Consider the following 27873-nt stretch of genomic DNA (forward strand, 5'->3'; position numbering starts at 1 on the left):
AGGAGGGAGAACTGGAAAAAGAGCACAGGGACATCGAAATGAACAGGAAGAAATTGGCAGGAAAATGAAAGCGCTAAAATAAAGCCAACAGTTCTTTATTTTTTTATTTACATATTTTTTTTTTTACAGCTTAGAGAGCGAGAACGTCCACGCATCCCTTCGGGCCGTGTGCTACATTATTAATTGTGTCCCTCTCTTCTCCATACAAGCGGACGGAGTCGCTCCTTCGTGCTCTTCTGACAGCTCTATGTAAATTGCAGGCTGGGGGCAATGACTTCACAAAGAAGGTCACCCCTCCTCCTCCGGTGCGCATAAATGAGGCTTTTATTCATTTTCACATTTACAAGAAAAGGACGCAACCAGGCCTGGCGTGGCAACCGTCACTGGAGTGACAGGACTACTGACATCTCCAAAATTACCTGCGGAAAACATCGGCCAATTAAAGAAGGCCGATCCGGTCACCACGGAGATCTGAGCCATCCATCAGGAGAGTGAAGTTAACAGCCTGACTGACAAGCGAAAGAGGTTTATGTTTGTGCTCGATTCTCGTCTCTCTTGTGTGTGTGTGTGTGTTTTCTTTTAAGAGCATGTGGTAGCATGAGAATAAGCCGCTCGGCTCTGATTCCTTTGCACACAGTTGGATGACGCTGATCAGTCGGAGTTTGGTATTATCTAATTGGATGCTCTTAAAAGCGCTGCCTGCAACTGCAACCCTTTAAACATTTCAAATTAGATCGATAAATCAATCGCTTCAGATGAACTCTTTCCATCAGAGTGAAAAAAACTACATTTATGGGTCCCCGGGAGAGAGTGAAGACTCTCTTGCTTTTTTTTCCCCCTCTCTCTCCCCCTCTCGCTTTCCCGGCGCCCCCATTAGAAATCTCTTCCAATGAATTTCCCAATGCAAAAGTGAAAGAGATAGATGGGTGGAAAACGTGGCCCGTTCCAAATAAAAAGCATGAAGAGGAAAGAGTGAATGAGGAGAAAAAGGGACGCATCCACTTAAAGGCAAAAACACACACCTAAGCAGAAAAAAGCAAAGGGGGGAGGAAAGAGCATGAGAGAGAGAGAAAGAGAGAGAGAGACTTTCTTTTATGTTGATGAAAGATAGCAAACAAAAGCAGCTCAAGGACATCCCCGCTTTCAAACCTCTCCAGTTTTTCCTAAATAATGCAAGAAAGCTCTAAAAATGAAATTAGGTTGAGCCCAACAGCCCGATTCTTCATAATTACGGGACGCAGGACACTTTAAAAACCTCGGCTCATTCAGAGGGGGGTTAGCTTGCTCTGCCAAAAACCCATTCTAGGTCAAGCTGGCATGAACTGCGCACATTGCGGTAATACAACGCCGACTTCCTTTCACAGTGTGCTGACAGACAGAACTGATGAATGTCATAAACGTATAGTCCTCTTTTGCCCCTAATTGTGCCAGCTTGGCTTGAAGCCCGTGTTTGTGCGTGCCGTTTGGCTGGTGAGACTCACTTTGATTGGTCGGCTCTGCAGTCTGAGGGAGGGCCGGCAGCGGCTGATCTTGTCTCCTCGCGTCCAGCGCTGGTTCAGGAGTTTCCCCCGGTACTCATTTTCTGTTTGAGGGAGAAAGAAAGAAAGAGAAAATGAAAATGAAGGAAAAAGACATGTCATGTCAGCATCCAAGCTGGCAGTTGGAGGAGTTTTGCGGAGCGAGGGTAAAAGAAGCGTTGGGTTAGGACGCTGTAACGCACTGATTCAGCAGTGAAATGGCCAGATCATCTCATCACCTGTCCACCTGCATCTGAATACAGCAGCCTCAGCACAACAAACATCCCAACAGCGGCACGCAAGTGCACAAACACACACCTGCATGGGGCGATGATGTATAAGTACAGCAATAGTAAAGATAAACAAAGTATTTAAAATTTAAAAAAGAGAAAATACTGGGGTGTCACGGTGGCGCAATGGGTAGCACCAAGACACCAAGAGTCGCTGGTTCGAGCCTCGGCTGGGTCAGTTGGCATCCTTTAAAAGCTAAATTGTCCATAGTGTATGTGTGTGAATGGGAGTGTATGGGTTTCCCAGTGATGGGTTCCAGCTGGAAGGGCATCTGTTGTGTAAAACATATGCTGAACAAGTTGGCGGTTCATTCTGCTGTGACTACCTCTGATTAATAAAAGGACTAAGCTGAAAATAAAATAAATGAATGAATGAGAAAATACTGCATGTTTTCATATTTGTTTTAATTAGGGATGCACAACATATCAGCGGCCATTTCGATATTGGCAGATAAATGCTATTTTTAATGTTACCAGTCCGATATCAAAAATAGGCCGATGTCTTTAAGCTGATAGATTACAAATTTTACTGCGTGCCTTACACATGCGTGGGTCAAACTTGTCCTGTGCACTATAAGTCTATTCCCAGAAAGTTTTGTGTGGTATTGCTGTTCGTTAATAACTCAGTAAGTAACCATGTTCCTTATCATTGTAGATATGTTTTATAGAGATCATGTATTTTGGTTTAAATTGCCTCAGGAAAAATATTACATGTGTATAAATGAAAGAACTTTTTGTGTAAGAAATGACCCAGCGACTAACAATCGTACATTACTGTAACACGTTTTATTCATAACCAACATTTCAGTTGGTTTCAGTTCTTAGTTCTTTCATTTTTGTTTTCATTCACTCATTCATATTCTATTTGGCTTAATCCCTTTATTAATCAGGGGTCACCACAGCGAAATGAACCGCCAACTTATCCAGCATAGGTTTTACACAGCGGATGCCCTTCCAGCCACAACCCAGCACTTGGAAACACCCATACACTCTCATTCACACACATACACAACAGACAATTTAGCTTATTCAATTCACCTATAGCGCATGTGTTTGGACTTGTGGGGGAAACCGGAGCACCCAGAGGAAACCCAAGCAAACACGGGCAGAACATGCAAACTCCACACAGAAACACCAACTGACCCAGCCGAGGCTCAAACCAGCGACTTTCTTGCTGTGAGGCATTTGTGCTACCCACTGTGCCACCAGGATGCCCATTTTCGATTTCATTTAATTTCAAATATATTTGTTTGACTTGTTTGCTTATTAAATCCTACTTTTTTATTTTTATTTAACCTATTATTGTTTATGCAACAGTCAAGTTGCTTGTGAATTTGGTATGAAGAAAAGGAAATAAATTAGTTTTGGCATTTTGATTCATGTGAAATCGTGAATATAGGTCTATAGAATCACCTTGCAATTTTAAATCTTATTTATTTATTTATTTTTGCTTTAAGTAGGCTATTCTAAGAACAGTTCAGACTTTTATGAAGTTGTTGTTAATAAAGTCAGTTGTTCACTGTATGAAAATATAACATTTTTAAATATTTATATTTATCGGTGTATGTATATCGGTTATCGGCCTCCAAATCTAAAGAGTTATCGGTTATCGATATCGGCCTAAAAGTCTATAACAGTGCATTCCCTAGTTTTAATATGCTTTTGAAGGGAAGTTTAAACAAACAAACAAAAAAAAAACTTAAGTACTTCTATATTCCTTTTGAGACAAGGAAATACCAATCCTTAATAAAACGTACATCAGGTGGAATAAACATTATTTTTTATAAACATTATTGATGAAAACATTTATTATTTTGATCAATTCTCAATTTATGCTCTAGATTACACTGTTTAGTTTGAAATCTGTAGAAAATGTCATTATTGAATAAAATAATACAGCAAGATTACCTATATACAGTAAGATAATTTGCAAGTGGTGTCTTAATTTCTTCCATACATCATAATGCACAAATATATATACTCATTTGAAAAAGTAATAATAAAATATGCTAAATGACTAATTAAAAGTGTATCATTATTATATCACAACAGGGCAGCACGATGACGAAGTTGGTAGCACAATCACCTCACAGCAAGAAGTTGTTGGTTTGAGCCCAGGCAGGAGTTGCATGTTCTCTCCGTGTTTGCACAGGTTTCCTCCGGGTGCTCCGGTTTCCCCCACAAGTCCAAAGACATGTGCTATAGGTGAATTGGGTAAGCTAAATTGTCTATAGTGTATGTGTGCAAAATGAGTGATGGGTTGTGGGTGGAAGGGCATCCACTGCGTAAAACATATGCTGAATAAGTTGGTGGTTCATTCCACTGTGGCGACCCCAGATTAATAAATAGACCAAGCCAAAAAGAAACTGAATGAATGAATGAAATCAGAACAGTTATTATTTATTATTTTCTGTTTTCATGTTGTGCAAAAACACAAACAAAACACAAACAAAAAAATTCGTGTTCTTAACGTATTTCTAGTCAAATTAATTTGCAAAAAGTGTCACTGACCTACATATACACCAAAAATAAAGAAATAAAAAGTGACATTTATCTTAGAGCTTAAATGCATTAACTAATAGAACACACTGACAGCACATATACGGTGTGTTTATGTGTTGACTGAAAGGTGCGCATGGTATGCGTGAAGTGACAGTTTGACAGGTCATGATGGGGGCTGTGCCTTTTACACATGTGACCCCTGCACTTCTAATTAAAGAGAGAAGAGAGAACTTGAAAAAAAAAGCTCACATTCGCACATACGTGCATACATATGCATGCTAAAGCACCCCAGCTGGAAGCTCTGTCAGTCTGCTATTAGAATCAATCACATTTGTGCATTTTTATTGAGCTTTTAGCAGTCAGGAGTGCAGGAGAGAGGAGGGGTCACAAAGACAAGAGTGTGTTGGGGGAGGGAATTTGGTCAGTAAATAATGAATCAACCATAAATCTGATTTTTTTTTTCTCCCTCCTCTTTCTTTTTTTTTTCATCAGGGTAATAGTCCATCTCTCCATAAAGCCATTCTCCATCCCACCTCTCACCTCCCCCATCCAGCACACATGTGATAGACGTGAGTGATAAAATGATAAAAGAGGATCCCAATAAAATCTCATGCAAAAAAATATTTAATGAATTCTCCCGGTGCTATCAAGCGTAGGTTGTATTAAACTAATCGTTACGTTCATCAGTAAGCACAGAGCAGCCATTGTTTGTGAAATCTCACAGCTGAGACTTCTGTTTAAAAGTCAACAATACCACAAACTAGGTCTGGGCGATGTAATCTCGATAATTGTTTTCCATATTAAACGATAACCATGGATATTTTGATATAAGTTGTTAGTGCTTCCAGATTTAAAAGAGTACCCCAACAATAACTAAAGCCACAAAAGTTAGAAGGTTCACCAAATGGCATAACATATTTTCAGCCGGAAACATATAGGGGTCCGAAAATTCAATACATCTCTTAATATCAACACACTTTGCTTATTTCTGCTGTGTGATTGGCTCTAAGATTGTTATAGAGTAAAAAAGTCCTCTGCTTATCATTGTCATTGACTTATCATTGTCATTGATTTTATCGTGATTCGATATAATATTGTTTATCGGTTTATCCCTACCTCAGACTATAAACATATTCTTATAGTCTTATATTCCTTTTGTAAGCTTTAAAAATTGAATAGTTATATTTGATAGTGTAGTTTTTGCATTTACAGAAATGATATATTATAGAATTTTATACTTTAACTATTATGTTTAATAACTATAGTGTTCAGTTGTGTGTTTGTCATGTGTTATATGTAAGTTTTTTTATTTTAGTTTAGTACTTTAGTTAACTTTTTTCAGCATGGCGATGTGAAATATTATATAATTTTTATAAATAATTGTCAAATGTTGTTTTATAACTTTTTTGGTCATTTTTTCAGTACTAATGTATACAAAAACTTTTTTTGTTTTTAGAAACTACCTGTATTTTTTGTTTTGTTTTATTAACTTATTTAACATTTTTTTTCTTTCACCAAAATTTTGTTCATGTTGCAATCTAACCATAAACCAAAACACTTACAAAACAGATGCCATTATCCCTTTCATCTCCCGTTATCTCCACTTCTTTGATCATAAGAACCACCAACTTCATAAGAATGTTCAGTTTTGGTATATTGTTTTATTTTGGTTTGAAAGGTAAGAAACATACGTATGGAGTCAATCTAGGGCCATAAGAGAAAGTATTGAGCAAAAAATAAATAAATGCAAATCTCCGAAAATTGCAAAGCAAAAATGTATTTTGCTAACAAAAATAAAAAACAGCAAAGGGAAAATTAGGTTTTGAGAAATAAAAATGAAATTTGCAAACAAAACAAACAAAAAAAAAAGAACAGCAAATAACAATCACGCAGTGCAAACAAACTCAAATGTTTGCAATTTAAAAAGAAAAACTATATATATTTGCAAAACGTATTTATAGCCCGGACCTGCCTCCATTTAGCCACGTCATCACCTGGAGACACAGTATCAGCAAGGTAGTCTCACAGTCCAGTAGGTTTGGGCCTGCCATAAATGCCCAAGTTCCCTTGACTCCGCCCCCTTGTCAAATCAGGGCGACAAAGTGAAACGTGCTGAAACCTGAGGTGCAAATTGAAAATAGCATCGCAAACTCACGGTTGACTAAAAAGCAGATCAAAATGAGCATTGCAATTGACTGGATGGTTTTTGTAAAGGTAATTCTATAAAAAATGTTTTGCAAATATTTTAGTTTTTTATTTGCAGTTCTTTGTTTGCAAAATTTCTTTTATTTTTCAAAACTTAAATTTCCCTTTGTAGTTCTTATCAAAACAAATTTTATTTCTCAAAAATTTATTTTCGCTTTGCGATTTTAGAAGATTTGCATTTATTCATTTATTTCAATTATTTTTTTTTGCTCAATACTTGATTTTTTATTTGCTAAACTTTCTTTTATTTTGCAAGTATATGGCTGTAGATTGACTCCATACAAATGCCTTCCTCATTTTGCCTCATCTCCGCTCTTTTCTGTCCTCATTTTATTTTATTTCCTTTACCTTCATCTCAATCTGGCGCTTTCTTTCTTTAAAGGAGGCTTCCATCTGTTCTTTTAGGCCAGGAAAACTCACCTCGCGCTCTCAGAGAGAGTTAAAGAGCAGGAGAGCGAAAGAGAAAGAGTTTGCTGTCAGTAAAAGAAGAGCCTTTAAACATGTCTCTCTCTCTCTCTCTCATTTCCCGCTCTAACATCTGCCCTTCTCTCTTAGCAAGCACAAAATAAACAAAGCAGGCAGATCTGATTTGCCTCCTAAAACTCTGTGCAGCAGCAATAACCCAGAAAAAGACAGGCAGGATGCCAGTCATCAGAGTTAGAAAGCTGTAGGGCATTGTCAGTAAAAGCATTTCCAATGCCCCTTACACACACACACACACACACACTCCCACGCAGACACGAACAAAACGCTTATTTATCAACTTTCAGGCCTCTTCTAAAAAGTGACTACAACAGCACTACTGTGCATCCTTCCCCCCTCAACGCTCTCGCTTTCTCTCATTCTACAAATTTCAAGCCAAATAAACAGAACTGCGAGGCGCAAAGGGCTCTTTAAAATCTCACCATAAACTGGGGCCGTAGAGCCGACTCCACATTTTCGGGGCCTTCTGAAATGCCACGGCCCCATTAATCCATCCTCTGGGCTCTGTAATACCTCGCCGGCTCAGGTGCCACTCATTCTGAACATTCATAAAGCCCAACAGCTCATCATTTACACACAGGTTAGAGAGACGGTTTGCTTTAAAGTGTTACACCGCAAGAGGAACAAGAGATTAATGAATGATCTGTGATAGTTCTGCTACAGCTAGACAGTCAAAGGAGACGGAGATGAGTGTAAACAAATCAAGAAAATCATGTCATGTGGCTGAAATCCATCATAGTTATGCTTTTGAGACAGACTTAAATCCATAGTTTAGATTAAATAGCGATGGATGCCTTCACCGTAATCCACGGGTGACACATCTGCACTCTCAGCTCCGGTTAAGCAGGATTTCACTTCAACTTTGTGATTAGAGAATAAACGGAGAGCTCTTAACAAGAGCAAAGGGGAAAGAATGATGCTGGCTGGTGAGACGTGCGCAAAAGTAATTATTATTATTATTATTATTTATACAGTTGAAGTCAGAATTATTAGCCCCCCTGTTTATTTTTTCCGCAATTTCTGTTTAACGGAAAGCAGATTTTTTGAACACGTTTCTGAACATAATAGTTTTACTAATTCATCTCTAATCTCTGATTTATTTTATCTTTGTCATGATGACAGTAAAAAATATTTTACTAGATATTTTTCAAGACACTTCTATACAGCTTAAAGTGACATTTAAAGGCTTAACTAGGTTAATCAGGTTAACTAGGCAGGTTAGGGTAATTAGGCAAGTTATTGTATACCGATGGTTTGTTCTGTAGACAATCGAAAAATTATATAGCTTAAAGGGGCTAATAATTTTGGCCTTAAAATGTTTTTTTTTTTTTTAATTAAAACTGCTTTTAGTCTAGCCGAAATAAAACAAATAAGACTTTCTTTAGAAGAAAAAAATATTATCAGACATACTGTGAAAATATCCATATTTAGAAGAGAAAGAAAGGGGGGATAACAATTCTGATATCTACTGTATATATATATATATATATATATATATATATATATATATATATATATATATATATATATATATATATATATATATATATATATAAACATGCCAAATTATGTTTAAAGGGGCAGTTCACCCACAAATTTTACCCATTTACTCACCCTCCACTTTTTCCAATCATACTACAGGGTGTCTGCGGGGTCTTAAAAAGTATTAAAAGTTAATAAATCAATTATGAGAAAATTAAGGCCCTAAAATGTATTAAAAAGTCTTAATCACATTTTTTACGAGGTCTTAAATTTTGTTCAAGCATCATCCAAAGTGTTTGACTCCAAAAAAGCGTAAATATATTTATTTTCCTCCTAATATTAACAACGGCATGCTCAATCCACGCGATTGGTTTGGGCCAGGGCTCGTCCAGCCAAGCTCCTCCATCCGGGTGATGTCACGTAATTTGCGACAATCGCAAGAAGGTGATGTGACACTCTCTACATGTAGCAAAACCATATGGAGAAACAGACGCCAAAATAGCAAAATGTAAGCTTGCGTACTCCTGGTTGGAGTAAGACGAGTTTAAATAGTGGCTGATGCCTGTTGCTGAAAACAACTGCATGATTTATTCTTTTAAGCTTTGTTTTTTCTGAGCTTATCTGAGTTCTGTTGCATGGCTGTGCTCCGTTCATTTATTTAACTACAACTGTTTATTAACCACTGTTTATTAAGTTAAAGGCTTGATACTGATTAGAACTTGAAGTGGCGATGAGGTATTAAAGTATTCTGAGAAGGTCTTTAAAACGTCCTAAAAATAAATTGAAATTGCCTAAAGGATTCTTAGATATACCTTGTACTAAAAAATAGGCTAATTTCACAACTCTCCTATGTTAAACAGTTCAGTTTTACCATTTTTAAATCCATTAGGTCGATCTCTGGTTCTGGTTGGAGCACTTTTAACTAAGCTTATAGATCATTAAATCAGATCAGAAGAGTTTTGATAATTTTCCTATTTGAGCCATACCTGTCAACACTCCTGTTTTTCCCGGGATTCTCCCGTATTTCACAGTTCTATCCTGCTATCATCCTGTAAAGGTATTTTACCGTATTCCGTATTTTCAGTGTTTCTCTGAAGGGTGGCGAGAAACATTAAAGAGCTAACCCTTACTATACACAACTCATACCGCCAAACCACCAGGGGCCGCCCCTTGCTCATAAATGTGAGTCTGTTCTGTGCTTTCGCTTTGTTTAGGCACGAAAACACTTTGAAATTAATATAAAAATTGCACGATTCCCCTTCCTTTTCATTACAGGTGCCGTCTCCCCTTCATCTGCAATTCTTAAAACAGTCATATAATGGTGCATGACTGTCAGCTGACGCGCTCCATAGTGATAAACACACGCTGTTTCCCAAACAGATTCTGTACACGCGATTTAAAGCGGAGCAAAAGTCTGGCTTTTGGGTGCATAAATAAACAGACATATACACATAATTAATAATAATAATATCTAAAGATGTCGATCTTGGTGTTTCTTTTTTTCGTTTCGTTTTAAATGAGCATAAAATGTTAGGAAATGCTTTCATTATAACGTTAGATGTGTGCATTTTTAAAGTGACACCTCTTATATAATGTAATCAAACAAAAAAATCTTAATAAATAAGAGATTCATTGGTTGCTCTTTTATCAGAATGTGTAAGTTATACAGTGAAAAAACGGCTAATGAGATTTAATAGCTTGATTCAATTTCAGTATAACAGCCATTCATTTTAATAAGCTGAACTGTTTGCTAATGTATTTGCTGCTAATTTATATATTTATTTTTTCTTTTGTAAATAATAATAATAATAAAACATATTAATGACCATTTAACTGTTTATTTACAATGAAAAAGCTCCAAATGAGCATATTTAGTAATTTGGGGATTTTTTAAAAGAGGGCGGAGGTGGGGGGGATGTCCTTTATTATGGTGGGTATATCCCTTATTTTCACATCCCAATGTTGACAGGTATGATTTACGCTTGACTCTTCTGTACTTACTTTGTGTACTAAGACAGACTCAGAATAAAAAAGTTGCTCTTTTTCTGGACACTATAAGCTAAGCTAAGCTAAGCTAAAAGTGTTCCTGCCAGATCCATAGATCAGCTGAATGGATTAAAAAAAGGTAAAACTCAACTATTGAACTGTGGCAGAGTCGTGTGAAAGACAGCTTTCCTTTAAGTTTCTTTCTCCTGCTGAACAGGAAAAAAAAAGTATTTTGAAGCATGTTGGAAACCTCTCTACTATGGATTTCAAAGCCTACCAGTTTCCAACTAACTTCAGAATATCTTCAGCAGAAATAAGAAACGTTTTGAAACCTTTCGAAGGCAAGTGAATGGTAAAGTCAATGTTTATTTTGGGGTGAACTATCCTTTTAACATTTGTGGTGCATTGTATTATTATTGTATAAACCTTGACTTGTGCCTAAAAATCAGCAGCCAGTAATAAAATTAGACTCTCTTTTATGTCAAAACAAGTCAAAGTGCCTTTGAGAGCTACAGGCACTCTGTTTTTCTTTATGACGCACCTCGGAAAACGCCATGACAACCATGAGCAGCAGAAAGAGGCCCACTCGAGAGTGACTCTGCGTTAAAGGAGCAATGGCAGAATCTGCTTTTGTCTGGCATTCTTAAATACACTGAAACACTCTCAAGGTTATGGACAAGTTAAGAGGTTAACTATCAATGTTCAAATTTCCTGCTCAAAAGTGCTGTATGGAAACACCTGTTAAGATGTACTTATGATATTATGCGAAAGCCGATTCATTACAGCAACTTGATTAGAAATTGATTTGAGTGACTGCGTTTGTAGATTTCAGTTACGCCAGTAGATGGCAACAAACTTTAAATGAGTGCATTCGTCAATGGATCATGCAACAGATATTAAGAAAAGGAAGAAAATTTGTTCATAAGACTTACAATTGTTAAATGTTTTCAAGAATTAGTTTAGGTTACGATTAATGAAGTGAAGGTAGTTCATTCAGACTCAAAAGAAACTTGTGTGTTTGTTTAGGATATTCCATCCACGTTTTTTTTTTCTTTTTTTTTGCCTTTCCAAATCAAAATAGAAAATTGTTTAAGTGCTTCAAAACAGAGAATCTTTAAAGTTCTTAATATAAATCAAGAAATGGATGAGAACTAGAAAAAAATCTTACAAGATTAGTCCAAACACTTAACTTTAAAAGAAGGAAGTCCATTGGGATTTTGCAAAAGAAGGCTAAATGTAAATCAGCACATGCACACAAGAGAACAGGAAGTTTTTTTGAAAGTTTCTTTTTAAAACACAAAACCAAACACAGCCATCCAAAAAACTTACAAACAAACAATGATGGCTGGAGCACAGGACTCAAAGGGATTAACACTTTAATACTTTAAAAGGATCATGAGATGAGAAATCACTTATATTCTCATATATAAGAGCCCTTTGTACCAATAAAACATCCTCAAAATGTCATAGCTTTAAACACCTTGCTATGCATAAAGAAAGCAATTATTTTATCAAGCTCTCAAAATAGACATGTTAGACTGAAAGTGCTATCACAAAGGAGTATATTGGCAATTATATGGAAGAAGATTATATGTTGTTTGTTTTTTAGAGAATTTGACTGCAGATTGAAAGAAAGGAGCCACTGTGTACCGGCAAGATCTTAAACAGTAAATAATCAATTTATAAACTATATGATCTAAAGTTTTATATAGATAATGCTGTCAAACCTTGTGCAAAAGCAATGTTGTTACAATTTCCTATGAAATGACATTAGGCAGTCAATTTAAAAGCCATTTACTGATTAAAAATATTGCAAATAATAATAATAATAATAATAATAATAATAATAATAACTCTTATTCCAAACTTGTTTAAGTTTTTTACTTTCGAAAAAAAAAACAAAAGAAGATACTTTGAACAATGCTTGAAACCACTAGCCACTGACTTCAGTATTTTTCCCTGTCATTGGCTATTATCACTATCTTTGAGTTCAACAGAAGATGCAAACTTGTAACTGTAACCACAAAAAAGGATAGAACACCCCCAAAAAACAAAAATTGTGTCATAATTTACTCTTCATTTATTTTTTCCAAACCTGTTTGATTTTTTCGAAGAAAGCTGAAAATCTGCAATCATTGACTTTATCTACGATTGAGTATTTGATTTTAAGGATGTCGACGGCTACATGTTTTTTTTAGTTTTCTTAAGAATATCTTTTGTGTTAAACAGAAGAATGAAACAAAAAAGTATAACCACTTGAGGCAGAGTAAATAATGAGCAGACGTTCATTTTTGGGTGAACTAGGAGACGAATGTAACTGACTATGACTTAATCGTTTTATTATAAGTGAACATTAAGGAACACATTAAAATGATTTTTTTAATCAATGTCACGACTTCTTTAAAATGAGGAACGTGACTTGTTTCAAAAGTGAAAACATCAAGTGAATCAATGTGAATCAGCGCAGGGGAGTGCAGAGAATTATTATTAAAAGATTTGTTTAAAACATCGAACGAAACACCGCCACCAGGCGCCTTTGCAGTGCACGACTCAGTAAGAGTATTTAAAAGTAGGAAATGTGTTACGCTTTTGGAAAAAAAAACTCAAGTGAACTAAATTTTAAAACCGGGAACTATCCTTAAAACGCAGATGTAAACACAGCTACAACGAATAAAAACTCCGGGTAAACAAACAATAGTGCGCTTGTAGCGCACTTCTAAAACATTACAAACATGCATTTTAAATCACCGATCAATTCAACTGCCTGCAATTCAGTGTTTCAAGGCTTAAAGGCTGCTCTAAATGGCACCTTTCTTCACTAATGATAGGGGCGACCCTGACCCTCAGCCCTGGTGGCGTGGCTTTCTGCTGTGCTTTGAATGAGAAGAGCGCAATTTGGCCCAGCTGCTCCATTCCACATGTTTATTACTCTCTCCTCTCCGGCGAACCCGCGGCACCTGCTGCAGCGCTGCATCTTTATTTATTTTTTCCACCACTTTTCTATCACTAGTTTCCTGTCTTATGGACTGAGCGATAAACAAGCGAGCGTTTAGCGCCATTGGACAAGCAAAATGAACGTTGACGTTAGTGTATTGCAAACAACCCTGCTTGAATATGATAGGAATTAATCCTCGGATAAGATTAAACGGCGATCTGTAAAGACCCAGATTTCATGAGTCGGGTGAAAAGAGCGTCTGCATGCACCAGATGATCCTCTATAGTCTCATTTGAGTATAAGGCTGAGCACATTGTTCGGTCATATATTAACACGGCTCAGAAATAATTGGAAAAACTTGCAAGGATTCCCCTCATCGCACAGATAGCAGCAGCATCTGCTTTTATTAAACTCTGGAGGTTCCTGACGACTGCGCAATTCTGCGCAATTTCCGCAAACAGATAGATAGGATCTTGTGAAGTTATTACCAAAACCAGTTCCTAGGCGAGCGAGATAAAATAAACGACTCCATGAATCAATGTTGCGCTCAGGTGACCTTCACTGTGTTGGAATATCATGACAAGTGGATGTCGCTAAAACGCGGTAGGTTACCGACACAACATGAGCAGCAATATTTATCTGCAATGTGTGGAGAGACTGAGAAGTGGTGTTACCATTCTTGTTAATATGTACCCCTAACTACAACGCTATATATAGTTTCCACACGTATCAGCTATAGTCCTAAAACTTATGACAAGCACAAAGCCATGTCGCAGCACCTATAAATCTAATGCTTTAAAATGTTCAAAGTTCGGTGAAATCAACTTTTTAATGACACCTCATTTCGTTATAAACATGCTAATTCACACTGGAAAATATTTGATCATAATTTCAAATTAAACTGAAAACAAATATAGGAGTGCGTAAAATTGGGTGATGGTCCCTCTCCATATGTGGCCTACATGCGTCCCGTCTTTTAGGTTCATTATAAGTATGATGGAAAGAGTTCCACGCCTCCAAGTTTGCTCTGCAATGTTAATTGTGAGCAATGCTAAAGTAAACAGAATAACTTGCTGTGAAAACAGTGCTTCGACTAACAAAATCTTATTTATTTATTTATTTATTTTTTTAAATCTTGTGACTTTTTATAGTTTTGCCTGGAGAATATGTTGTATAATAATCGCCTCATGACAATGATGCTCGTGTATATTGTCGATTTCACCCCAGTAACTATTTTTAATGGTTTGAACTGATGGAGTAACACCTCACCCTGTGTTACAGCACTTCAGCTCTCCACTAACCACTGATAGTGGAAGCGCTGGCTGTCACAGAGCCAGAAGACTCAGACTGTAAGAAGTTAGTCACACTTAAAGCTCACAAACTCCACTTACTTTTGCAATAGCACGAGGCATTTAGCTCAAAGAGATTCAACACTTATCTTTAAAACATTTATATAAAACACTAACAATAATGCATAACAAAAACAACACTGCAATTTGAATGAATATATTAATACTTAGGTTGACTGTGATTACACGATCACCGGCTCTCAGATAAAACACATTCACGTTCACTTCGTCCACCATCTTGGTTGCAGGTGCTTTGATATTATACTTCATACAATAGTAGATGTCTAACACATTAGCTCCGGAATACTGAGCAATAAGACACACGTACGCACTAATCACTCATTAGATATGAACAGGGGCGGGGGGACGAATGCAGAGGATGGGCGTTATTGCTTCAACTCTCATGACTTTTCTTCTGCGCATCTCACCAGGGGCGGTTGACATTTAAAGAGAGCATCTCTCCACTCTGTTTTCTGCTGCAGAAAATCAAATGGCCACCCCTCCTTCTTCTTCTTCCACGCCATTCGTGCACTCGGCCGGGAGTCCTGCGCTACGCCCATTGTTCGACCTTAATTATACAGAGCCATATGGATGCAACTCCGTATGTGTGCCAAAAGATGGAGATTTTATACAACTACATGACAGCGAGCACTTACAGAGCCGAGTCCAACAAACGGATGAGTTGCAAACACACAAGCACACAGCATACGCGAATAAAAGCGATGAAGTGGATTAAGGAATAAACAGTTTTGACTAACGCACGCCGCGCGCATTAATCAGCATTTAATGCGCGAGAATAAGGAGGCAGCGTAGGAATATTGAAACGGCGTTCCCGATTCATCTCGAGGATCAAACGCACGCATGATTTCCGTGCCAAAGTGAGAAGATAAATAAGGCACCGCTGCGTTCGTGGCCACAAGAGCGCCATATCTGACTCTTTTCTCCATCACTTTTTCCATGTCAACTCCACACACTCTCCGCTGGAGCCTCTTCTAGCAATCAAGCATGGACACACACACTCGCACTATCCTTTCCGAAACAGTCCAGCAAACCTCACACTCCGAAGACTACAAAAATCAATCACCAAGCGCGATGAGAAGTAAAAACGAAAATAAAACGACACCCTTTAACGTAAAACCCATTAACCTTGATCTCTAGGGCATCTCAGAATGAGAAGATCTAGATACAGATCCTTCAGTATTATAATAACACAACATGAAACATTCGTGAAACCTTCCAGCAACTCAAACCATGACTCTTAATCTAAAGATTAGCATCGCGGACTAAAGATCACCATTTCGTGATAATAAACAAAAACAATCAAAACTGTTTGTATTTCACAACATAAGGCTGAACAAATCCAAATGAATCGGTATTACCTGAGTGAAAACAACAATAATCCTGAAAGCTTCTCCTGCAGACGCTTCACTCGTCTTCGTCGTCTTTTCAGTACGCTGTAAGACACTTTAGGGTAAAATATCCCATTTATAGATTTTTCTAAAAGAAAACTAAACTACTTCTTCAGGAGTATCCCGATAGATTCGGTGACAAGCGGGGATGAGGATCGGCTGTTCGCTGGTGCTGCTACGGACGAGCGAGGATCCAGAACGGGGCGGTATGAACGCTACTTGTTTGTAAGCAAAAACATGGCTTCATTTGCCTTTGTCAGCGAGAAAACGTAATATTGACTTACCTTTCCCTCATGAGCCATTGTCCCCCACCTCCTCCCTCCGCCCTTTGCCATGACATCACGAAAGCTGTAGTAAAACCTACAACATCGATGGGCTGGGCTTTGAATATCCCCCCGCAATAACTCAGCGGGCATGTGTACAGCCATGCACACTCTATTTCATACTCTGTCTTTCTCAGTGCACACACACACACACGCGCGCGCTCGCGCACACACATGATAGCTCGCCCTCTCCCTCTCTCCAACACCCACACCCACGCACATACAGGGGATTTATACAAGTTCTCCTTTGTGCCAGAAACATGATAATCAAAAAGGTTCCTCAGTGGCTTGCTCTATATGGTTTCTGAGTTAGTCATGCTGTTGATTGAAAACATTATTGATGTAGCAGAGGCTTCTAAACCAGTAACGCTTTTCAAAAGAAATACAAAAGTTGCTCTGTGGCTTTGTTTTCAAGATTGACAGTAAAACGCTGGCGGATAAGTATCACAAGCGTGTTTAAAACATCAAATACATCTCTGAGTTAGGAGTGCGCGTCGGGGTCACTGTTACTTTAAATTCAAATAGTGTAAGCTGCTTATTTTACGCCCAGTGATTAATCTTTAATATTGCACAAAAGCATGCATATGTCGCTGGTGTTATTTGAACCCTCCCTCCCGACTTCCCTCGAATGGTACTGTCCAGTGATTCACACAACACACTTTTTTATGAGCAATACTTCACTGGTGAAAAAATAATAGTGCATTATACTTTTGGCAAGGTATGGATTAGGACAACTATTACAAGCTACAACAATAAATGCAAAGTTTTGCTTTTAACACAGTCTTTTATTTTTATCGTGGGGTCATTTGCGTTGGTCCGCTGCGAGGTTTATTTTATAAACACACGTCTTTTTGAATCAAAAGAAAATAAAGGGATTTTAACACTGGTCTGTCTTCTTCGCTCAACACAGTCCAATGTAACTTGGAATGACTCCTAAATGTTGCACACACCGCTGTTGTGCTTTGTTGTTTTGTAACCATTAGTGAAAATGACAACCATTCATTACAAGCCATTTGAGAATATTCTCCACAAATGCCACTCTTTATCTGCTGTCTCCATGCTGCGCACGGGGGGAATTTTCAAAAAGCCAACCTTCGCCTTTCAGAAATTCTATTAAGTTCTTATCTCTTTGCGGCAGGCTCTTTTTTGCTGTCCCATTGTTATGCATTGGAGCTGAAATCAATCACGAAGTGTCCACGCTGCATCAATATGATTTGAGTTGCCTCACTAACCGAGACACAATCCAATAAACAAAAGACAGAAGAGAAACCATACACACCTAAAAAATAAGTTACACTCCCTTGGCAGAAGCACTCAAATGAGATTCACAATAGCGAGAATGGGACACGCGTGATTGTTTCTTCGGTAGTCTCATTGCGAACTTTAAGAGTAAACAGTGAGAGTAAACAGAGGTAACACGAGTAAAATTTCCGCTAGACTGAGCTTCAGGACCCCAGACAGCGCTTTGGCCCAGTACCATGGACAGCAACCCAGAGGAAAAGACACCTTCTTTATCCACTTCTGCCTTCCTTTCTCGAAACTTTACAGTCGTGACTTGTTTTAATAGTAATAATAATTCATTCTAACTGTGGTTGGTTATAGTAGTAGCAGAAGCATCAGCAGCAGCAGCAGTAGTAGTAGTAGTAGTAACTGAAATAATAGTCGAGTTGCAAGTAACCCATGCAAATCTTTGATCAGAGTTCAGTTGTCTAACTTTTAAACACATTTAAATAAAGGTTTCAAAGAAGAACCATCTTCACGCAAGCCCCAGCCCCACTCCCCCTTATATAAAATTAAATTAAAACAAATAAATAAATAAATAAATTATTTAGTAAATTAAATATGAATGAAAACGTTTGGGATTTTTAAAGAAAGGTTTTTCCTAGAACCGTCAATGCCAATAAAGAGCACTTAAGAGTATACGGTAGGAAATTCTGTTGTTCAATATTATAGCGTATTCAGACAATGTATTTATGTGCACTGCCTGCATTAATTTCACTTGAAAATGAATGTACAGTCATTTAAAAGTGGTGCAAAAAGTGTCACAGACAATTTTCAAAATGTAAGGCATTAGTTCAGCTATAAAAATGGTTATAAACACGAGTGTTTATAACGGTAACCACAGCTTGATTAATGTAAATATGCATCTTAAATAGCCTATAATTAAGCCAGTTGTGATTTTTTTTTTTTAAAACAATCAAAACTCACCTAAAATTGTTCAGTTTCTTCTGTTTTAACAACGTATTCTGTTATAACCGCCTTTTCGCGTTGCAGATAAACTTAAAAAAAAACCTACACATTCTTTACAGCAATGCCTTTTCTGAAACATATATAATATAGCATAAATAATGAATAAGGGAGTCAGCTGAGAGAGCGGGCCTGAGGGGCCCCAAACTCCGCGAACAGCCTTGACAGATGGAACAAGCTGACAGACGACAACAGAAAGAAAGTTTGAAAGCGCCTCTGGGCTGGTATTGTGTCCGCCACAGTCCCCGGGGGAACAAACCGCCCTTTGTCTAAAACCACTTCAACAGCTCTGAAGTTTAGAAAAGGTCTAGACGGAACTGATGATTTGTGTTGACGTGCTATATATAGATTTCAATACTACACGCTTTGAACACAAGCTTCAAGCGACAGGAAAGTGTAGCCTCACAACAGCAAAGCGCAATCTGATCGGTATCCCATAAACAGGACACACACTTATGAGATTTAGTTTTCAAGGCTTTTTGTTTTAAATACAGATACACTTTTGTAAAACACGGCTCATTTATCTGTAATAAATACAAATGCAGCGCCAAATCTAATAAAAGAACAATACTAAACAGTGTACACAACTTTTGAAAACACCTGTTAATTCATGTTCGTCGGGTAGTTAATTGTCAAATAGGAAATAGAGAGGTTTAACTGACCTAAAAAAGTGCCACACAGCTTCATAGTTGCGGCTCCGAGTTTCCCATAAGCGTCAGGCAAGTCCTGAGAAAGTAAACTTGAATGGAAAAGTTGAGGAGAAAATTACTACAACTTCTCTTTGAAAGGAGCGAAGGAGGGGTGCAGACTGACGTCACAATCGCGGCCAGCTAATCAGAGGGCAGCATGAGGGTAATTCTACCCTACCGCCGCAAAAGTCTCGGCCAATCGAAACAATTGTCTTCAGTTCTCTACAACAAAGCCTGTAGAATGCCAACAGAAAAGCTACAGGCAGCTGGGCGCTTTCAGCAGGTTTCCAAACAATGCTAAAGGAAAAGAAGGGGAAAAAACAAAACAAAAACAAAACAAAAACATGCACACTATATCAAAACTTTAAAGTAGACTAATTCTGGTGAATTTTACTGCGATATGTGTGCATATTTAAAGTAAGTTATGCATGTGCATAATTAAAAACGAATTCTATTTTTTCTTTCTATACAAATATTTCATTTTATGGCGTGAAGTCATCAGTAATAATATAGATCTAATTTTATGCTTCAAAGTAAATAAATAGCTTCAATGTCAATTGCATACACTCACTCTCGCTCACAAGCACACACACACATATAACAAATGTCTCCCTCACAACATTAATAGTTTTAAGCATTCTCCATTCATCTGCGGATGACATTTAATCTGACATTTAACAACGTAAAACATTCGAACAATTACTCACCAACCTTGTCAGGAAAAGCATTATTCAAGGAATTGCACATTATAGTACAAGAAATAAACAATGCATTTAAAAATTAAAAACAAGCAGTGTACTGAGTGAATATATTTGAAGAAAATGGGTTTCTTAACAACATTTTTTTTTCTGATTATAAAAGTCACATTTAAACATTATCTTTTTTTTATTTCTTAATTCTGTACAGTACCACTGCGTTTCTGTCTAACACCAGGAGAGTCCATCATAAAAACACAAATTTTTTTTTATAAAACTTTACCAGAATAAAATGATAAACAAACATTTCTCAAAATTAAATACATTTTAATTGTTTGTTTTTATTTCAATTAAGTACATTCAAGTTTAATCATGTACTTTAATAAATATCTTTATGCTGCTAAATTATATTTATGTAGTTAATTGATTTATATTTGAGTGAAGAAGTAAAGAAATTACATTTAACAAACTATTGTATACCCTGATTGCTTTTTATGTCTATTTGTCATAAATATTCTGGAAGATTATTGCTAAAAAAGTGAAGAAAGTGAAAATATAAATAGCTTTTAAACTTTTATATATTTTTCAAAACATGTGAAAGCTACACTGTAAAACCCAATAAGTGAAGGTAACTCAAACCGTTTGCGGAGACCATTTGCAACAAGTTCAAAAACTAAACCTAATGAGTACTGTGAACTAATTCCATTTGAGTAGATGAAGCAATTTGAGCACAGTAAAACCCGATAAATGAAGAGAACTTTAACCAACCGAGTACTGTAAAACCCAATAAGTTAAGACAACTCAAACCGTTTGAGGAAACCGATTGCTACAAACCATTTAAGTTAAACTAATTTATATGAGTACTGTGAACTTACTCCATTTAAGTTGAAGTAATGAGCTATTTAATTGACTCATACCTTCAGCACTGAGTTATAACTTATAAAATAACTTTTAGTCAATTTTGAGTTAACTACACTCATTTGATTTGATAAAGTTGACTGTTGGGTTTTACAAATCTAAACAACTTCCATATTTAAAGTTGACATCTCAAAAATAAGCTTTTAAGTTTTAGTTGGGCTCAATACCAAGCATCTCCTATATAAAAATGTACATTTTCAATTAATAATAACTGAACCCCTGTTGGATAATAAAGTTTAAAAGTTAAGTTAGCGTACTTATTTACTAAAGAGAGACAACAATGTCTTTGAAGAACTCATGATGCAATTTAACACAAACAAAAATATATAAAAATGAAGGTACATTAGCCGAACAAAATAGTTTTATTGTCAAGTTGTGCAAAAAAAGTGTACAAATATTACACACAAAACAATGTATTAATTAAATTGAATGATAAATGAGAAAAATACCCATTTAAACGAAAAAACTAATCTTAGCATGAATGAAACAACAGCAACAAAATGATGTTGGATCACAGAATGGTGCTAAAAATGACACTGTGGTGAAAATGACCAGCTTTCAGGCATTTCAGGAGTAATAATTTGTGCTAAATAGAAGGATTAAGATCAAAATAACAAACTATTGCTGACAAACAGAACATCAATGGTTCATGGTTCAATCGTTTTTTTTTTTTTTTGGCTTAGTCCCTTTATTAATCAGGGGTCGCACAGCGGAATGAACCGCCAATTTATCCTGCATATGTTTTACGCAGCGGATGCCCTTCCAGCTGCAACCCATTACTGGGAAACACCCACACACACTCATTTACGCACAATAACTACGGACAATTTAGCTTACCCAATTCACCCAAAGCACATGTATTTGGACTTGTGGGTGAAACCGGGGCACCCGGAGGAAACCCACGCCAACACAGGGAGAACATGCAAATTCTGAATAGAAACGCCAACTGACTCAGCAGAGGCTCAAACTAGTGACCTTCTTGCCGTGAGGCAATCGTGCTACCCACTGCGCCACCCTGTCATCCCATTTTGCTTTATTATTATTATTATTATGTTAATTATTATTATTAGATAAAAATGTGTATGGAATAATACAAGATGTAGATTGTGCAACAATAGTCAACATTCAAAGTTAATTAAAAAACCCCAAAAAATCTAAGTTGTCCTAAAAAGAATTGGTGTGGTTCAAAAGTTTTAGGATAACTTTTATGGAATGCGATGATCCACTTCAAATGTTGACTACTGTAGAAGTTAGCCATCATATTTTGGGCAAGTTCATGATTCTATGTGAGTTCATATTTTATATTTAAAAATCTGGTTTATAGAACTTCAGAAGTGTCATCCTTCGTATTAGCTTGTACCTACCTAACTATCATGTTACCACTTGTGCCTGCCATCTCAATGATTTGTTGTTTAAATGTGTTTTAAGTACTCTTATCTGTATTACATAATGTTGGTGTTTTTACTTTACAATGTATGTATTTTTTTTTAATTAAGGTTTACTTAACTATGTCTATATTAGTGCTTTTTAACTATGCTTAATTGAGTGCATAATTTGGTAACACTTTATAAAAACTACACACTATAAATCATTCATTAAGCATTAGCATCTAGTGAATTCATTATCTGTTAAGCATTAACTCTACATTAATAAACATTAGTAAGCAGTTTATAACTGCAGCTACAAATGCTGTATTCTTGATTTATAAGCACCTATATAATGTGCTTAATAATTGTATTTTCATACTTTGTTAATGATTTATTTTTCATTACTAAATTAAGTATCAAATTATTTACAACCCAGTTGTATTTAAGAGTAGTTGAGGGTTTTTAGGATCATTCAGAATGAGTTAGTAAATGATTAATAAACTATTGAAATCAACGTTTATATATCTTATTATTCAGGCATATATTAATAGTTTACTAATATGTTAGTAAATGCTTTATTAACACAACGTCATGCAGTTTTGTGACCTAATCTAAAGTGAGAACTATTCATGCTTTATAAATGCCTTATAAATGACACTTAAAGGCTAATTCTGTTGCATTTGCAGCAATGCTAATTAATGTAAACTGTCCCTGTCAAATAAACAAATAAATAAATAAATATTAGAAGGAAAATATGTTTCTAACCACAGGTAAGATATAGAGATGTAGTTCCAACTACACAAGATTGTAATGCTGTCTCGAAATGTTCATAGGAACTACAGATTTGTTTGACAGAATTATTAAACTGTAATCACAATTGACTAAGAAGGCTTTTGGGAAATGCACCATTTAATACCATTGATGTTTATCCACTATACAGATAAAATATCCATAAATTAGCATCATTTTAGTTTATTTATTCTTTTGAATTGCATTATGGGACTTTGAGCTTTCTTCCATTTAAACTTTGAAAAAACTTTGAAAAAGTGACTTTTATTAGCATTTGTAATCGTTTAAAGTGATAAATTGTCTGGGTTGGGGTTGTATATTTCATTATAAAAACCTTGTAGTAGACCCTTTTCACATTTTTGTGTTTCTCAGTAGGAGAAAGCGTCATTGTCAAGCGTCAACAAATATTTTTTTACAACTCTATTTGCTGAAAAAATAATAGAAAAACTCCAAGAGGATGTTATCAAGACTCAGAAATAGTAAAAAAAAAAAAAAAAAAATGTGTAAGACTTATGAGAGCAGTCAGAGGAGAGAATAATGTCAAATTTGCTCTCAGCCCCATAGACACTGCATTACAAACACCTAACATTAGCGATAATTTATTCATTTTCTTTTTGGCTTAGTCCCTTTATTAATTCAGGGTCGCAGCAGCAGAATGAACCGCCAACTTATCCAGCACGGTTTTACGCAGCGGATGCACTTCCAGCTGCAACCCATCTCTGGGAAACATCCACACACACTTGTTCACACTCACACTACGGACAATTTAACCTACCCAATTCACCTGTACCACATGTCTGGATCTGTGTGGGGGAAACCGGAGCGCCTGGAGGAAACTCATGCGAATGCAGAGAGAACATGCAAACTCCACACAGAAACGCCAACTGACCCAGCCGAGACTCGAACCTTCTTGCTGTGAGGCGACAGCACTACATACTGCGCCACTGCATTGCCTAAGCATTTATTTATTTTTTTGTAATTTGGCACAAAGATAATACGTTCATCAACATAAATGTTGATACTAATTTTAAAAATGAAGATATTAAAAACTTCCAAGGATTTAAGATTATGATGACTGTTTTGTACAGAGTTATTTCTCTATATATTACTTCGTATACATTATGGCCCATTTCTAATTCTACCCCTTGGCCCTTCCCCTTACCCCTACCCCTCGTTTTGTGCATGCCAGTGAAGGGGTAGTGGTGTCCCAATTCTCTTTAGCTTGAAGGGTGGGGGCTAAGGGCAAGGGGTATACACCTCTTCAAACTAAGATTTTTCAGGACCACACTCGAAACCAAGTGGTAGGAAAAAATTCCCAGAAAACCCTAGCTCCAGCTGTACCCAGAAGTAAGGAAATCCACTAATTAGTATTTTTTTATCATTATTACGAATTTTTACAACAAACACGTTTTAATATAGTCATAACCACGTTCGTTTTTTACCGTTATGCTTTAAAAAAAAACGCTAAATAAAAAAATGCTTAATTTTGCGACCTATTCGTGATCTATAATGATAATAACTTCTTTACAGCAGTCCCACAACATTCTGACACTTGATGACACTGTAATACCCTTTCCGAAAAGTCTAGTGGCTGAGAATGGGCTTTTTACACTGTCTGCTATAATGTTAATGTTGTTTTTGGTGTGTGTACATCAGAGGTGTCCAAACTCGGTCCTGGAAGGCCGTTGTCCTGCATATTTTAGTTCCAACCCTAATTAAACACACCTGAACCAGCTAATCAAGCTCTTTCCAGGTATACTAGACTTCCAGGCAGGTGTGTTGGAGGAAGTTGGAGCTAAACTATGCAGGACACCGGCCCTCCAGGACCGAGTTTTGACACCCCTGGTGTACATTAATGAATATGGTCACTGTGTAAATACACAGTACTGTTACGATCTTATTGCCACATCATATTGTTATGTACATTCCCTTTCCGTAGGGAATCTGTAATTGTAAATTTGTTTCGGGATATGTAAAAGTGTTTTGCGTCTTGTTAATTTGTTTTCTAAAATGTAAATTTGTTTCGTTCTTTGTAAAATTGTTTTCCCTATGTAATTGTGTCTGATGATAAGTAAAAATGTCTTTCAAAATGTAAATTTGTCTCGAGCTTTGTAAAAGTGTTTCAAACTTTGGAATGTTGTTTTGCACTTCCCGGCCACCGTAATTAACAGATTTTTTTTACAATGTAGACAACCTCAGAGTTGAAAAAGTAAAAAGTGTAACTTAAAACCGCAAGTACCGGCAGAAGCAGCCACATCAATGAGCCTAAATGTTTCTAAGCACGGCTATTAGGGAAAAGCCCATTCTGTGTGGCCCCTCGTTTCTCTCCCAGACCGAATTTCATCTTCACGAGGCATTAAGAGCGAGTAAACCCATGCGTTAATTCACAGCCATGTTTTAAATCACAGCAAAACTGTGGAAAACAGAAAGCAGCCCGAGAGCAGGGATTATGTGTTTTTCAATGGAATTACAACTCCTCCTTTGGGCCAAAAAAGAATTCTCCCTTCCCTAATTCGCCGACTGGTTTCTTGCACTCTCTTACATCATTAACGCATACCTCTCCGACCTCCTTTAAATGTGAAGCACCCGCTCGCTCAAAACAAACAAACGTCCTGGAAAAACAGCGACTGAATGGAGCGAGAGGGAAATGAGCAGCGAGAGTGAAGGGTGTGGACGTCCCCCAGTGGGTTTGGCAGGGTCTGGGCTCTCCTTTTAGCAGATGGCTCCTCTGATAATCGTGTCCTCTCTAGGCCCATCTCCATGCCCCGGCTCCGTGTTGCCATGGCGAGGGGGCCGGCGGAGAACATGTAATGCATTTGCTGCTTATTAAATTTGCCTTCTGACAAAGAGAGGCTCCCACTTAAAAAAAAAAAAGAGAGCAGGGCCGAGCAGGGAAGAGCAGGCCCGATTCTCTTTATCACAGACTACCAGACGCCCTGCTGTATTCTGTACTACGGCATACACTCATTGACCTATTAACTTCATGGCTGCCTCCTCCCCCCCCTTTCACTTATGAATTCGTTACATGACCCCCTCCTTTTGGGCTTGGAGGGTCTGCGCACCCCTTCGCCTGTGACCCCCCCGACCTGTCGACATCATTGCTGCGCATGAGAGAGAGTTGGAGAGACCGCCGCTGAACCGTGATGTGCCCTACAGCTGTCTGCGGCAGCACAAAAAGAAGAGCAGAAAGAAGTGAACGTATGCATGAACAGCCCGGAAAGTGCATGAGTATGAGAGAGTGACGGGCCTGGACGGATGACTCAGAGCTGCTGAGGCTGACAACAGGAAATGATGCTGATGAACTGCAGTCTGATGCTGAGTGTGTTGATACAGTGAGCTCCAGTGAGACGACTGATCAATTAAATGTAGGGATCGCGTCTGCGGGTTTGAGTAGTTTAAACATTGCCTATATGCAGTATATGGGTTTAATAGTGCTACGGTTTTCTGTGATTTGAACTTTGAAACTTTTACTCTTTTTTCAGGGCCATGAAACCCCCCTGTTTCAGCAGGGTGTTTTCCAGCTCTGTTTAGGGGGCAGTGTCGGAGGAGCAAAAGAGGGATGATATGGGAGTGTCGATTTGGGCACACGCTGATTTTCAGAGTCAAAACACACACACACACACACACACACACACACACACACACACACACACACACACACACACACACACACACACACACACACACACACACACACACACACATACACACATACACACATACACACACACACAGGGAAGAAAGTGACTGTGTTTACATGGACATCAGTAATCAAATTATTTGACAAATTGTTGAATGGTGGACTTAACTGTAGTTTGGCTCGTTCATTCAGGAATTTCATTCATGCCCCTCGTGACAAACGAGATATTTAAGTCGAGGAACTGCTCTAAGGGTGTATTTTTCATGCAATGTTTGTTACCGCACAGCGAATGAAAGAAAAAAAAAACCCTCGACATTTCCCTGAAACTTAAATGCACTCGGCAGGTAGCGTCAGAAAGCTGTGTGTGCTATTCCGTTCACAAAATGCGGTGGAAATCCTACACGACGGTTATAGTTTGGTTGCGGTGCTAACATGTTTACATTCGGTGTAATATTTAGTTTGATACAAACTAACTTTGCCTCTGAATAAACAAACAAAGAGCACTGGTCGCTCACTTACCAAATCTGTAGAGACAGGACAATCACCAGCAACTAGAGCCACATCTTTATTAAGAGGAGACGAGCAGCAAATTCACGTATTGTTGTTGCGCGTCGCGTGCACTGTGATCCACATGTGAGTCCAGCTGCGTTCTCATAGAGAGAAAATGAAAACAAAACCTTCACTGCAGCAAATTATAAAAGCAACACTGCACGCTTGTTTTGGCAACACAACGTGGCATCTCTCTGCCGTCTGAACCAGCCTGATCTCACGAGAAAATGTAAGTATTTTATGTTTTGCCAGTTTAGTGGCTAATTCGTATGAATTCGTACGAGTTCAGTCGTACGAAATGGTACGATTTTAAAAAGGAGGCGTGGCACCTGACCCCACCCCTAACCCCAACCGTCATTGGGGGATAAGCAAATCGTACTAAATTGTACGAATTAGATCGTACAAATTCATACGAATTAGCCACTAAATGAAAAAGTTACGAATTGCCGTGAGATTGTGTTGTCTGAACACTGTAACATTAATGAATATTAATGAAGT

General features: G+C 37.4%; 1 protein-coding gene across 24 annotated transcripts in view; it reads right to left on the reverse strand.

Moving 5' to 3' along the window:
* Positions 1–27873, reverse strand: part of myt1b (myelin transcription factor 1b) — a 211737-nt gene that overhangs the window by 46772 nt on the left and 137092 nt on the right. For 13 of the 24 annotated variants that reach the window (XM_068216863.2, XM_073939823.1, XM_073939820.1 and 10 more), the window contains one exon: positions 1482–1582. In XM_068216863.2, coding sequence (XP_068072964.2) covers positions 1482–1582 — 101 coding nt within the window. The other 11 variants (XM_073939829.1, XM_073939831.1, XM_073939826.1 and 8 more) reach the window with 3 other exon arrangements.

The sequence above is a fragment of the Danio rerio genome, chromosome 23 (genome assembly GCF_049306965.1).
Source record: "Danio rerio strain Tuebingen ecotype United States chromosome 23, GRCz12tu, whole genome shotgun sequence".
Classification (NCBI taxonomy): Eukaryota; Metazoa; Chordata; class Actinopteri; order Cypriniformes; family Danionidae; genus Danio; species Danio rerio.